Raw genomic sequence first — 15,109 nt, forward strand, 5'->3', positions numbered from 1 at the left:
TCTCCGAGACCTGCAGGGTGCCCTTCCTTTCTCCATCACCCCTACGATGTGACTTTAGCCCCTTGGGGGGCCCTCCAACGAAGAGGATTCAGCGTGAGTTTGCAGAGCCCTGCTCCACGTGTCCGATCTCACCGCAACATCAAACCAGAAGTCCCCACACAAATGTTGTTTTTGAACCTTTGAGGAATTGCCCTGATTTTCCACTGTTTGTTTTCTAGCAAGGATTGTATTGTTCTTTTCTTATTGCCATTAGCATCCTTGTCCCATCTGCCTCCTGATCCCTCAGTCATTTGTGAATAAGATCAGAGTTTTAAGTAATGGTTAAAACAACAACAGTAGTTTTCATTGATTCACAGGTAGAGACAGAAATAGCAACAGCACTTAGACATGTATACCGCTTCATAGTACGTTACAGATCTCTCTAAGATGTTTACAGAGTCAGCATATTGACCCCAATAATCTGGGTCCTCGTTTTACCGACCATTAGAAGGATGGAAAGCTGAGTCAACCTTGAGCTGGTTAGACTCGAACTGCCGAACTGGTGGCAGTCAGCAGTCAGCAGAATTAGCCTGCAATACTGTATTCTAACCACTGCACCTCTCACTGCCCTTAATGATAAAATGTGACTATGTAGGACAAAAAAGAAAAGGGGTTATGTAAACAGACATATCTGCATGTGTGGGATACCAGTCTGGTAATGTATTGAAGCAAAAAAAAAAAAAGGTAGAGTATCCATGAAATAGTACATTATGATGTACACTTGGTATCCTGACCCCCTTACCTCCATGGGGATGCATATACAGTAGTTTTACATTGATCTCCTCTTAGATCTGTGTTTCTCAAACTTGGCAACTTTAAGATGTGTGGACTTGCTGACTGGGAAATTCTGGGAGTTGGTCTACATATCCTAAAGTTGCCAAGTTTGAGAAACACTGCAGTAGATAAAGATAGTTTGGAATAATGTTGTATCTGCTGATGTTTACCTCTGAAATTGTAAAATGACCTTTTTAACCACAACATTGTTATTATACGATTCCCAACAGGCTTGGAAGTGGGTCTTGGGCCCTGTGATATTGCACATCTGTGAAAGAATTATTAGATTATGGAGATTTCAGCAAGAGGTTGTCGTTACAAAGGTGTGTGTTCATGCTATATTTTGTATAGATTTTGGTGTGTATATTCTATATCCTATTCACATATTTATGCTATTTACTATATTCATGAATATTTTGTTATTCACTTCATATTATTATTGTTTTTGACTGTAAAGAACTATGGACTCTGAAATATGATATAGCTAGACATTTACACATTTAAGTCCTGTTACTTTGCAAAATGCAACTCACTCGTATTCATAACTGATTAGAATTAACTCTAGCAGATGATCAGAACAAGGAATATTCCAAAAATTGAATATGTGTGTGCAGGCACAGGGATCAGTCATATTACTTCATGAGATTGACAAAGACATTTATTTTATTTTAAATGAATTGTTCTGTTCATATAATCATGCTTGCAGATCATGAATAGTATTCTGCCCATTGACAGGTGTCGTTCAGATTATAACTAAACTAAATGTTCTCCATAATGAAATCCTAGATGAAATCTACTCTATCAGTGTTTCTCAACCTTGGTAATTTTAAGAGGTGCGAAGTTCAACTCCCAGAATTCCCCAGCTAGTCCACACCTCTTAAGGTTACTTAAGGTGAGAAACACTATACTAGATGAAATTCATTGGTTCTGGCAGTAGCGCTTCCTATGATAAAAGAGTTGGCTTATCAAACCTGGCCTGGAGAATTCCAAATGCCCACTATTACACCTGCCAATGAACAGAATAACTGTGGGGATGTTTAGAATATTCTGGATGTCTTTGTTACCCTCTAATAATTGTCTGAATTCAGGTGACTCCAATCTGGTGGCCCCATCAAATAAAGATAAGAGCAGGAATACTTTTGTACCAACAGAATAATTTCTACTTCTTTCACTCAGTAATCTGATTCATCCGTGCTTTCCATGTTAAGATTATTGTTCATAAAGTACAATACAAAATATGAATAAATGTTCTTGGTAGACAAGGTTGGAGATCAAAACAAGTAGCCTAATGACCGTCCTTCCAGTCTTATGACCCTTCGCCATCTTATCTGCCTCTTCCTGTAATCCCTGCTAATGAACAGAATAATTAACATATGTTGGTTGCCATTTTGCTTAGGTGGTGTCTCATGCCTCTGGGGTCTTAGAGCTTCAGTTGAAGAAGCGTGGCTTTAAAATGGAGCCTGGGCAGTACATCTTCCTCCAGTGCCCTACAATCTCCCAGCTGGAATGGCATCCTTTCACCCTCACTTCAGCTCCTGAAGACGACTTCTTTAGTGTGCACATACGATCAGTTGGGAACTGGACGGAAGCCATTTTCAGGGCCTTTGGAGCCCACGAAGAAACTTATAAGGAACCCTGGAAACTGCCAAGGTCTGGAAATACTTTGCAATGTAACTGGCTTGGCTGTTCATTTTTGATTATCTGAAGAAGCCAAGCTCATAGGCTAACTGCAAATGTAGCCAAATCTACTATCTTACTAGTAGGAAAAATAGATAATAGAAGATTATTGAAATGGCAGTACTTAAAAAGGACTTCACATGTAATTTTACCTGAATCTGATTCAGCCCAAAGTAAGCATCTTGAAGTATCACATTATTCAAGGGGAAGCATTAAGAATTTGCTTAAGGCTGCACGCCCAAAGTCTCCCTGTGGATCAGATTTTATTAATCTAAACTTCTTCTTTTGACCCTTCTACCTCATTTTCTTATTGAATCAGGCACTTCCACAACACTCTGAAAGAAAAAGAAAATATGTCTGGTAAAAAAAAAAAAGCCATCAGTCCCAGAAACCACAAATTCTCTAAGATTTACTCCAAAGCTCATTATTATGTTGAGTGAGGAGAGAGAGATTTTATCTGAAAATAATATTTATCCCAATATGCAATGTCCTAATATTAAAACCATACTGTTCTGCATTGTCTATTATTCTATGGCAATAGAATTTCTAATTTTGCCACAACACCATTTCTCTTTCCTAACTGTTATGAACTTGTACCCACAATTTAGAGAGAACTTGGGAGGGGGAAGAATGTTGTGGAATTTGGATAAATAGATCTCCTTTGGATCCTTTGGAAGCAGCATTATCTGGAAATGTATCAGATGCCTGTTTTCATAAACTTGCTTTTAGATTGCATGAAAGGGGTGCCTGTATGCATGAAAAAGCCCAAGCCCACGTATCCCCTTTTCAAAGCTTTGGTGAGAAGTGTTGTAGAGATGCCTGACTAAATTCCTAGAGAAATACAAGACAGGTTAGCTAATATTACCGTAATTGATGAATCTGCCTTTTAATCCTAGATTTGCTTCAGGTAGGATTCAAAGGAATTAAGTCCAAATCTGGTTAATACGTGTCACATCAGTGATATTATTTTTAATCCGCTGAATTAGGGATTCAGTCCCCAAAATATAGGAAATCTCATTTGAAGACTGCCTTGTTTAGAGATAGTTTACAATTGCAATAGTTATGAAAACTATTTACATTTATGACCTTCACAGGTCAGTAAAGCAAAGGAAAGCTGTAGTAAGATCTTAAGCATAGTCACAGTTGCACTTAGCAGCCACTATGCTTAACAACCAAGTTGCTAGTGCCATGGGTGGCTGCTAAACAAGGACTACCTATATCTTGTGAAAGAGTAATATAGCTGATGATTAAAATGCAGCTTAGTGAAGAAATAATGGATTGTGTTTACTGCAGCTCTCTTTTTAGCATTTCTTTTCTCTTATTCCATGCTTTCAGATGTGAGGTCTGAAAAAAAGCTACAGTCATGTTCTCTTGATCACAAGTACATTTCTCCATATGAGCACAATTTTAACTCCTTTTCAGACATCTTGAACAGATTGACAGAGTAGAGGCAAAGCTATTGTGTCTTTCTAATCCTGGATCCTAGTGCCATTGTTATGTTGGATGGCCTTCACATTAGACAGAATAGGACAGCCTTCTCGGGTGGCAGATATAACAACACTCCACTGCACCTACAACATAAAAACCAAAGTGGTTGTATTGATAGTCCTCAACTTACAACCACAATTGAGTTTGAGCCCAAACTCATTTTGCCCCATTTTTTGATCTTTTTTGCCAAATTTGTTAAGTAAATCACTGATGTGGTTAAGTTAATAACGCTGTTCAGTGAATTTATTTATTTATTTATTTATTTGTTTGTTTGTTTGTTTGTTTGTTTGTTTCCATTTCTATACCGCCCTTCTCCAAATAGGACTCATGGCGGTGAACAGCCAAAGTAAAAAACAGAACATACAAAATTTAAAAACAGTTTAAAATAATTAAATATTTTGGCCGTAAATTAAAACAACCCAATTTAAAATCAATTTAAAATTTAACTCAAGCCAGCCCAGCTAGTTGAAATAAATAGGTTTTCAGGGCCCGACGAAAAATCCGGAGGTCTGTTATTGTACGTATCTCTGGGGGGAGGTTGTTCCAGAGGGTGGGTGCCGCCACAGAGAAGGCTCTCCCCCTGGGGGTCGCTAGCCGACATTGTCTGGTGGACGGCACCCTGAGGAGGCCCACTCTGTGCGAGCGTACTGGCCAATGGAAGGCTATTGGTGGCAGAAGGCGGTCTCGTAAGTACCCTGGCCCTAAGCCATGGAGCGCTTTAAAGGTGGTCACCAACACCTTGAAGCGCACCCGGAAGACCACCGGGAGCCAGTGCAGCTCACGCAGAAGAGGTGTCACATGGGAGCGCCTCATCGCCCCCATAATCCCCCGCGCAGCCGCGTTCTGGACCAGCTGGAGCCTCCGGGTGCACCCCAGGGGGAGCCCCATGTAGAGAGCGTTGCAGTAGTCCAGGCGGGAAGTGACGAGTGCCTGAGTGACTGTGCATAGGGAGTCCTGATCTAGAAAGGGGCACAACTGGCGTATCAGGCGAACCTGATAAAAAGCCCCCCTGGCCACAGCCATCAAATGATCTTCTAAAGACAGCCGTGCGTCCAGGAGGACGCCCAAGTTACAAGCCCTCTCCGTGGGGGCGAGTGATTCGCCCCCAATAGCCAGCGATGGCGTCAGCTGGCTATATCGGGATGCTGGAAGCCACAGCCACTCGGTCTTGGAGGGGTTGAGTCAGAGCCTGTTTCTCCCCATCCAGGCCCGCACGACCTCCAGGCACTGGGACATCACTTCAAGGGCATCGTTGGGGTGGCCTGGGGTGGAGATGTACAGCTGGGTGTCATCAGCGTACTGATGGAACTGCACCCCGAAGCCACGGATGATCTCACCCAGCGGCTTTACATAAATGTTGAACAGAAGGGGCGAGAGGACCAACCCTTGTGGCACCCCACAAGCAAGGTGCCTCGGGGTCGACCGCTGCCCCCCTGTCAACACAGATTGTGACCAGTCAGAGAGGTAGGAGGAGAACCACCGCAGAACGGTGCCCCCCATCCCCAACCCCGCCAACCGGTGCAACATGATACCATGGTCGATGGTATCAAAAGCCGCTGAGAGGTCTAACAGGACCAGGATAGAGGAGCAAGCCAGAATCTGGCTTCTCCCTTGATTTTACTTGTCAGAAGGTCACAAAAGGTGATCAGATGACCCCAGGACACTGCAAATGTCATAAATACATGCTAGTTGCCAATTGCCAAGTGTCTGAATTTTGATCCCATGACCATGGGAATGCTGCAACGGTCATAAGTCAACTTGCCTTTGGAAGTTGTGGGAGCTTCATCACTTGAGACTTCCAAGAAGAGATCGGATTGCCATTTGTCAGAAATGGTGTAGGGTCTCCTGCTTGGGTGGGGGATTGGACTAAATGACCTACAAGATCCCTTCCAACTCTGTTAATCTGTAATCTGTCACTTTTTTCAGTAGCATTGTAACTTCAAACAGTTACTAAACAAATGGTTGTATGTCAATCTGTAGTCTAATACCAACACAAAGGAAATGTTGAAAGTTACTATTTTGTAAGTATTAGTTGGGATGTCATTGCAGACTTGCTGTGGATGGGCCCTTGGGAGCTGCAGTCACTGATGTCTTTCAGTATCCGATTAGTGTGTGCATTGCTGCGGGAATAGGAGTCACTCCTTTTGCTTCCATTCTGAAATCTATTTGGTATAAGAGCTGTAATCGAAATGCACAACTCAGAGTAGACAAGGTAAGTCATATTGTGGTTATGTAATTCATCTATCTTATTTCATTATTTAAACTTTTTGCAAGTGTACTAATTTAGTCAAAAGCTTGCTCCATTTAGCCTTACCTAGTGACACATCCTGTTAAAAGTTGAGCTTAACTACTGGTCACCAGTAATTAAGTTGAGCTTAACTATTCGTGACTACATCAACATGACTCACTGTTTTATTGACAACAGTAGAGAAATTATCCGCCCTTACTTTTTGGGGGGAGAGTGATTATGTTGACTTCTAAGTGGGATTACCTGATAGCATTTTATCCAAATTCTAACCCGGTATGACCTTGCTTTTTTTTTTTTAGATCAACTAGATTCTGCTATTCTTCTTCAGCTATTTGCTAATGTTTGGGGTAACATCCTGGAGCTAGTAAAAGAAGTAGATTTATTTCAGTATTGCCTTTGCAAACCCTATCTATTGCAACTAATTTGTATCCTTTGTCACCAAGATTTCCATGAATTTTGCTGCGCCCCCAAATACCGTAATGTCAGGTTTAATATGACAGAAGATAGAAAAATATATTCCCCATTGACATTGTGAATAATTATTTCAATTGTATGTACTGTTATACACATCAAATTTAGCTTTCGTCCTTACTCCATCCTTCAGTATACAGTATTTATCTACTTTGATAACTGTGGCCCCTGACCAGAGTCAGGTTTAGACTAAAAATAGCAGCAATAGCACTTAGACTTATATACCACTTCACAGTGCTTTACAGCCCTCTCTAAGCGGTATACAGAGTCAGTATATTGCCCCCAACAATCTGGGTCCTCATTTTACCCACCTCGGAAGGATGGAAAGCTGAGTCAACCTTGAGCCTGGTGAGATTCGATCTGCCAAACTGCTGGCAGCCGGTGATCAGCAGAAGTAGCCTGCAGTACTGCACTCTAACCACTGCACCACCATGGCTCATAGTAAATAAGATCCAGAGAAGCCCTAATTTCTATGTTTACTCAAGTTTGTGTGTGGGGGGGGGTGAAATCCAGCAGGTTCTGACAAGTTCTGGAGAACCAGTAGAGGAAATTTTGAGCAGTTCGGAGAACCAGCAAATACCACCTCTGGCTGGCCCCAGAGTAGGGTGGGAATGGGGATTTTGCAGTATCCTTCCCCTGCCATGCCCACCAAGCCACACCCACCAAGCCACACCACGCCCACCAAGCCACGCCCACAGAACTGGTAGTAAAAAAATTTGGATTTCACCACTGGTGTGTGTATGTTATATGTATGGATGTACTGTGTTTCCCTTAAAATAAGACCCTGTCTTATATTTTTTTGAACCCTGAAATAAGCACTTGGTCTTATTGCCATGTGCTCAAAAGTCCGATTGAGCTTATTATCAGGGGATGTCTTATTTATTCCAATTATTTCCATGCAATCCAATTTCTTACAAATCAATTAATTATATTTACCAATAATAATAAACCAAATAATTTCCCCCATATATTCCTCCAAACCACAACTTAACAATTTCTGCTTTCAACACAATATACAATTAATAGTATCTCAATTATTACAATTCCCTAGTTAAATAGAGCTTTTTTTTCTTTTGTGTTTTAAAATCTTGAACCTCCTCTTTTGCCCTAAATTTCCCATTGTTTGCAGTTTTGCACCTACCTTTTTTGGTGAGGAAAAAGAAAAAGAAAAAGAAATCTCTCTCTGCCTCATTTTGTCACGTTGCAACAAAGACCCTGCTTTACTTTCAGTTTCGTTTTTCAGCATAGCTGGGGGGGGGAAATCTGTTCCTCTCTTTACAGCTAGCAACAGAGCCTTCCGCAAAACAGCTGAGAGCAAATCAGCTGAGAGTCCGGAGGCTGATCAAATCAATTTATGGTAATTAACCTATGCTGAAGCTGAAAGGGCTGTTTTTTCTATTTTTGCAGGCACCGGTCTTCTCATTTGTTTTCTTTTAACATTGATCAGCTGTAGGGCGGCCCTTTGAAGCCCCACGGCAAGAATTTAAACGGTTTGTTTCAGCTGGGACTCAGGAGGCAGCAATAGATTGGGAGTGGGCGGGGTAAACAACTGGCGATCCAACAGAGGCAGAGGGTGAGGGTGAGTGAAGAGGGGGGGCGAGAGAGGGCTTTGGCAACCCCTGTGAAATGGCCATTCGACCCCCAAAGGGGTCGTGACCCCCAGGTTGAGAACCGCTGATCTAAAGATTAAAAGTACTGGGCTAGAAACTGGGAAATTGAGTGCCTTATCTTATATTTGAAACCATCGGGTGATTTTGGACTAGTCATTTTTTTCAGATTTAGGAATAAAGCAATGGTAAGCAAGAGAAATAATGCCAAGAAAATTGTATGGATTTATCCAGTCAATCACCAGGAATCATGACTGATTCAAAGGTCATCATCATATCCTCATCCTCATCCTGAAATCATAGATGAAATGGTCTCTGCATAATCTAAAAATACATTTCTTATTATATGATATGCCCAAGACTTGGTAAACACTTCAATACTTCTGCCTACTCTACATCCCCTTACACTGTCCAATTACCAACAGCCATTTAAGATCAACTCTTAAGAGCCTCCTTAAGCATGATGTTCAAGGTATCAATTGAAAACATACACGAATGACTGCTGAAGTACATTATTAAACAATAGAGCTTTGCACTGTCAGGGCTGGCTAGAAAATCAAGTATAAATTTTAAACCTGAGCACAGTAGCAGGCTATAAGATTAGCCACTTATCTCCAAATAAATAATTTAAGGGCCATATAGGATGCCCAGTGAAAGCTTGCACTTGGTTGAATTGTTTTACTTTCCCTTGACAGGTTTATTTCTATTGGATTTGCCGAGATCCATCTGCCTTTGAGTGGTTTGCTGATCTCCTGTGCTTGCTGGAAGCACAAATGGCTAAGAAAGGGAAAGCCTATTTTCTGAGCTATCATATATTTCTTACCGACTGGGATGAAAGTCAGGTATAAATGAAATCTTCTGGGACTGAGTTACTGCATCTTATTTTTCTAGGACTGCAGCCTAAGGAACAGTAATCAAATGAAGGCTTAATCGCATCAAGCATGGCTTTCTTAAAATGAATCATACTTACATTTGTCTTTTGAAAGACTCTGTTCCCAGTGCAGTGTCACAGAGTCCCAGCTATGCCAAAGCAAATGTCAAAGCTGGGTTTAATGCCAAAGTTCTCAGTAACTGCGGGGGTATCCAGATCTGTGATTGCTCTCCAAAGCCCTTTTCTTCCCATCTCATCTATCATTCTCCTCTCCCTTCCGCTCTGTCCTGAGGCTCAGCTAGCTACCAATTCACTCAATCTGCTGATATCACTGAACTTTTCTTTATGGCGCTAGAGTACCGGTGTCACGGCTTGTACTTCAGTTCCTACATGCTATTTTGGGGGAATTGATAGATGGGACTATATGAAATAAATGTCAACCCTGTTGCTGGAGAACAAGGAAAGACGTGAAGCTGTCTTTAAAGAAATCTAAGCATGAGTTTGGATGCTGATTCCATCAGTCAATGGCACTTCATTGACTGGAGAACCTCTGGGCCAGGGGTGCTATTCAGCAGGTTCTGACAGGTTCTGGAGAACCAGTAGCAGAAATTCTGAGTAGTTCAGAGAGGCAAATACCACCTTTGGCTGGTCCCCAGAGTGGGGTGGGAATGGAGATTTTGCAATATCCTTCCACCAGGAGTGGGGAGGGAATGGAGATTTTGCAGTATCCTTCCCCTGGAGTGGGGTGGGAATGGAGATTTTGCAGTATCCTTCCCCTGCCACTCCCACTAAGCCACTCTCACCAAGCCACACCACACACCCCCAAGCCACGTCCACAGAACTAGTAGTAAAAAAAATTCCACCACTGCTCTGGGCCATCATACTTAATTACCATAATATTGGATGATGTTTTAATATTTACATGGATTAAGCTGTGCCTCTAACAAAAAAAGAATGGAAGCAGACTTTTCTGCTCTTTCTTTGCTCCAAGAGCCTTCCATTCAAAGAATCCTCTAACAGTTGGAGGATCCTGCTGACTGGTCTGAAATGAGAGATGGGAAACATAATCACTGGAAGTTGACAGAATGAACCCAAATTTCAGAGACTCTCCCTCCCTATCATCTCTCTATATCTTTCAATTGGTTCCTTCTGTTCTCTGATCAATCTTTGGAGACCCTCAGAGAAAACCTGGATGGGAATTGCACAGTATCCCAAAGATGCTTTTTTGAGTCCCTGGGTCTCTCTTGAAGAAGCTTCTTCAGCTCTGACAGGATAGTGGGGAATGGAAGGATTTCCACTATCCTGTCAGAGCTGAAGAAGCTTCTTGGATGAGCAGTGAAATGTCTTCAAAAGTAAAAACAAGAAAGTCTGGTTGCCTCCTGAAAAAGCACCTTTGGGACAACCATGACCTGGATGATTGAGAATCTCTACAGATGAATTGAAGAGTGGGAAATACATGATATTTTCCCCATTATATCTATATATATATTCATTTATCCAGAAATAATATTCTCTTTCTTCTTAATTCTGAAATAATGACTTTTTGATCCACTGCAATATAGGCTATGCACATTGCCTTGCATTACGAGAAGAAGTTGGATGTAATTACTGGCTTGAGACAGAAAACTTTCTATGGGAGACCAAACTGGGACACTGAATTCAAACAAATAGCAGAAAATCATCCTGGGTAAGGCATGTTAGCAACTGCTGATGATCTCACCATGCTATGTTTTTCCCAGTGTACAAAGCTAGGAAGGAAACTTGTTCTTTGATATATTTAAGTTGGATAGTTATACTAAAAGCATATTTATGTGTTATAATGCTTTCAAGGAAGAAATCTGGGGTAGGCAATGCCATCAAATCTAATTTTTGGACATGAAAATCTAATGTTTAGAAATATTTCAGCTTCTTGGCATTTATCCAGCTATAATTGAAAGCCCCAATCCAATTATTGTACAACACAAAGGACAAAGTAACATTAATTTTCATTGAAAATGGTTATTAAAAAGATAAACAGTGAGGTCTTTTTTCTTAGAATGTCAAGGATGTGTTTGTTCCCCAATCTCATTGGCTGCGGACTAAGGACAATGCTATTATATTATTAGTTCATCTCAGCTTGAAAAGTCTAAGTTGAATACTAGAGGATTGGGGGGGTTGGTGTTTTGGGCTAGAAAGTCTTAGAAAAGCTTCTTTGTTCCCAAATAGTTCTGAAGCAACCATTACAATGGCTAACTTCAGAAAAGAGGAAGAAAAATAGTTCTGATTACTTATCAGACCCCAATATTTAATTATCGGTTGATCAGAAACTAAAATCAGTGCCATGGAAAGGAAGAAAGAATTGAACTATTTTTAAGATATGCAAATGAAGAAGAAAAATTAGTGCAAACCAGTGGTGGTATTGACATACCTTCGCTACCGGTTCGCCAATGTGTGTGATGATGTCCGGGTGGGTGGGCGGAGCCTCCTGCAGCCGCCGCTAGCGGTTCTCCCGAACCGGATAGAACTGGCTGAATACCACCACTGGTGCAAAACTAGTCTGATTGCTCACAAGTAAGCCCCATTAATTTCAGCAAACCGTATTTTCTAATATCTGTAACTAGGCTTGTTTAAAATGGAATATAACACACACAATTTTATAAGTGGAAACTATAATTAGACAATATAATCTAGTCAATATTTAATCCAAGAATTGCTAAATAAGGATTTGTGCAGGACAGAAAAATTCTGAAAATTATCTATGATAAAAGGGGAAGATTCTAAACTGGCAGGAATAGCCAACATCCCAGATGGATCTTGACAGACGTGTACACTAGACCCTATCTAACAAAATGAAATTCAATGTAGAGAAAAGTAAAGTCTTACACTTAGGCAAGAAAAACCGAATGTACAGATATAGACTTGGTGAAACCAGGCTTAATAGCAGTAACTATGAGAAGGATCTTGGAGTCTTAGTGGACAACCAATTAAGTATGAGTCAACAGTGTGCTGTGGCAGGCAAAAAAGCCAATAAAATCCTAAATTGCATTAACAGAGGGATACAATCAAGATCAAGTGAGGTACTAATACCACTCTATAAAGCCTTAGTAATACCACACCTAGAGTACTGCATCCAGTTTTGATCCCCACACTATAAAAAAGATGGTGAGACTTTAGAAAGAGTGCAGAGAAGAGCAACCAAGATGATTAGGGGACTGGAGACTAAAACATATGAAGAACAGTTCCAGGAACTGGGCATGGCTAGTCTAGTGAAGAGAAGGACCAGGGGAGACATGATAGCAGTGTTCCAATATTTGAGGGGGTGCCACAGAGAGGAAGGGGTCAAGCTATTTTCCAAGGCACTTGAAGGCCAGACAAGGAATAATGGATGGAAACTGAACAAGGAGAGATTCAACCTGGAAATAAGGAGAAATTTTCTGACAGTGAGAACAATCAACAATGGAACAGCTTGCCTTCAGAAATTGTGGGAGCTTCATCACTGGAAGCTTTCAAGAAGAGATTGGACTGCCATTTGTCAGAAATAGTGTAGGGTTTGCTTGGGTGGGGGGGTTGGATTAGATGACCGACAAGGTCCTTTCCAACTCTGTTAATCTGTATCTGTATCAGATGATATGCCAAATTTTGTGAAATATACAGTAACGTTTATAGATGTCTAGTATTCATAGATGTCGCCTATTAAAATATCTTCTTTATTTTCTGATTGAAGATAATATGAAAAAATTAAATGGGTATCTTCAATTTATTATATTGACATAATTCCTCATGTAAGGACCCAGCAAATCTTCTGAGCAATGTAACAATGTATTTATTTATAAGTAGTCCTCACTTATCAATCATTCATTTGGCAATTATACCATGTTATGATGGCACTGAAAAAGAACTTATGAGTTGTCGCAGCATCCCTATGATCATGTGATCATAATTCGAGAGCTTGGCAGGCGGCATATATTTATGATACTCACAATGTCAACTCAGGTGGTCACATAAATCACCATTACAACCTTCATAGCCAGGTTCCAATGAGCATGTGAAAGTCAATAAGCAAGCCAGTAAGAAGTTGTAAGTCACAGTCATGTGATGTCATGCTTAATGACCAATGGTAGTTCGCTTCATGACTGCAGCTGGAATTGATGTCATCAGTCAATGTAGCCATGTGGCATTTCACTTAACAACCCCACTGCTTAGTGATTGAGTTGCTGGTCCAAACTGCAGGGAGGATTATCTGTATTTCTAATATTTCTAATTAGCCTAACAAGGGATTGACTCTAGGATAAAACGGACATCACATACTCTGTACTTTTTGTAACTTCCAAAGCTTGGCTTAGATACCTATTTCAAAGCTTGATCTATACATGTGGACTACACCTTTACCATAGATGTAGCCAATAACAAAATTATGAAATTCTGTCTTCAAGAAAGCTTGACAGGCATAAGATTATTCTTCTAACTAACATTTAAATACCTTTAAAGGCAAAGTCCTGAAAGCAATTAACATCAACTAAATACATTTAGAATTTAAAAAGAAAAATAGAATTAACAACAATCATTCTAATTAAAAATAATTTCAATTCTAACAACTGAGATGCTTAAAAATCTAGCTTGGAGCATACTATCAACTAAACAGAAATTAAACTATGCAAATCCTTTAAATGTTCATAAATATGTGATGTTTCTTCCCTGTCTCCCTTCTGGGAAGGTTTTCTACAAATTTGGGATCACTGCAAAAAACGTCCTGTAATAGACATTGATGTTTGACCAATAGTCAAGACAATAAGTCTAAAAGCCACAATGTTATGTGTCACAACACCATTGTGATTTCCATAATCATGATGCATTGTGTAGGCAGTGATGCATTGTGTAGGCAGTGATATTCTCCAGGGATGGGAAGATGTGGAAGCTTTTTTTGACAAGAAACTCATTGCTGGTAGGTTTTTAAATGTTGCCTCTTTTGTATTTTACTGACACAAAGACATTACTGAACCTTTTCAGTCATATTATTGTGATCCCTCTCAAATCTCCTGCTTCAAACACATATGTATAGTTTTTCTATTCAAGGAAAGAGTTCTTAACCATAATTTCTGAATCTTCATTTTCATTGCAGCAACCGCATTGGTGTGTTCTTTTGTGGATCTAAAACTCTTTCTCGGAATCTTCAAAAGATGTGCAACCGGTATTCATCCACTGATCCAAGAGGCATTCAATTTTATTATAACAAGGAAAGTTTCTAGAACTTATTTTTTAAAAAATGATAGCTGATAGCTGCATGCTTGGAGCAATGGAACGACATCATTTTGAAACTAGTGTTTGTTATTTAGTAAAGGAACTTATATCTCTATTACTGTGAAGGCAAATACTTTAAAGTATCTTAAATTCTTAAATGTTATGCCCGTGATGGCGAACCTATGGCACACGTGCCACAGGTGGCACGTGGAGCCATAGCAGTGGGCACACGAGCATTGCCTTAGCTCAGCTCTGGCGCGTATGTGCATGCCGGCCAGCTGATTTTTGGGCCTTCCAGGCCCACCGGAAGTCGGCAAATGGGCCATTTCTGGCTCCAGAGGGCCTCCGGGGGGATAGGGAAGGCTGTTTTCACCCTCCCCAGGCTCCAAGAAAGCCCCTGGAGCCTGGGAAGGGCGAAAAAACGGGCCTACTGTGCCATCACATGCCAAAAGCGGGGGAGCGCAGGGGTTTCGCGCGTGCATGCAGGGGGGTGGGTGGGCGCACTGAATTATGGGTGTGGGCACGCATGGGTGCGACACCGCCACACTCCCCCCGCTTTTGGCACATGACGGCAAAAAGGTTAGCCATCACTGCCCTATTCGGTTATAGGCCACATGCTTTATTATTTCCTGTAAACCATTAATAAGAGTCCTCTGAAAATAGAGTGGAGTATAAATTAAAATAAATTAAAATAAAATAAAATAAAATAAAATAATG

The 15,109-nt window shown here is 40.8% G+C and overlaps 1 protein-coding gene across 1 annotated transcript in view; it reads left to right on the top strand.

Moving 5' to 3' along the window:
- The window catches only part of NOX3 (NADPH oxidase 3), a 34,522-nt gene extending 20,122 nt beyond the window's left edge, over positions 1 to 14,400 (top strand). The window contains exons 8-13 of the mRNA XM_070951693.1: positions 1,044 to 1,136; positions 2,210 to 2,463; positions 6,028 to 6,190; positions 9,000 to 9,146; positions 10,738 to 10,862; positions 14,274 to 14,400. Coding sequence (XP_070807794.1) covers positions 1,044 to 1,136; positions 2,210 to 2,463; positions 6,028 to 6,190; positions 9,000 to 9,146; positions 10,738 to 10,862; positions 14,274 to 14,400 — 909 coding nt within the window. The remainder of the gene's footprint in view (positions 1 to 1,043; positions 1,137 to 2,209; positions 2,464 to 6,027; positions 6,191 to 8,999; positions 9,147 to 10,737; positions 10,863 to 14,273) is intronic.
- Positions 14,401 to 15,109: the final 709 nt, after the last annotated feature.

This window comes from Pituophis catenifer, unplaced genomic scaffold (genome assembly GCF_029215685.1).
Source record: "Pituophis catenifer annectens isolate HBS135680 unplaced genomic scaffold, rPitCat1.0.hap2 SCAF_1, whole genome shotgun sequence".
Lineage (NCBI taxonomy): Eukaryota > Metazoa > Chordata > Lepidosauria > Squamata > Colubridae > Pituophis > Pituophis catenifer.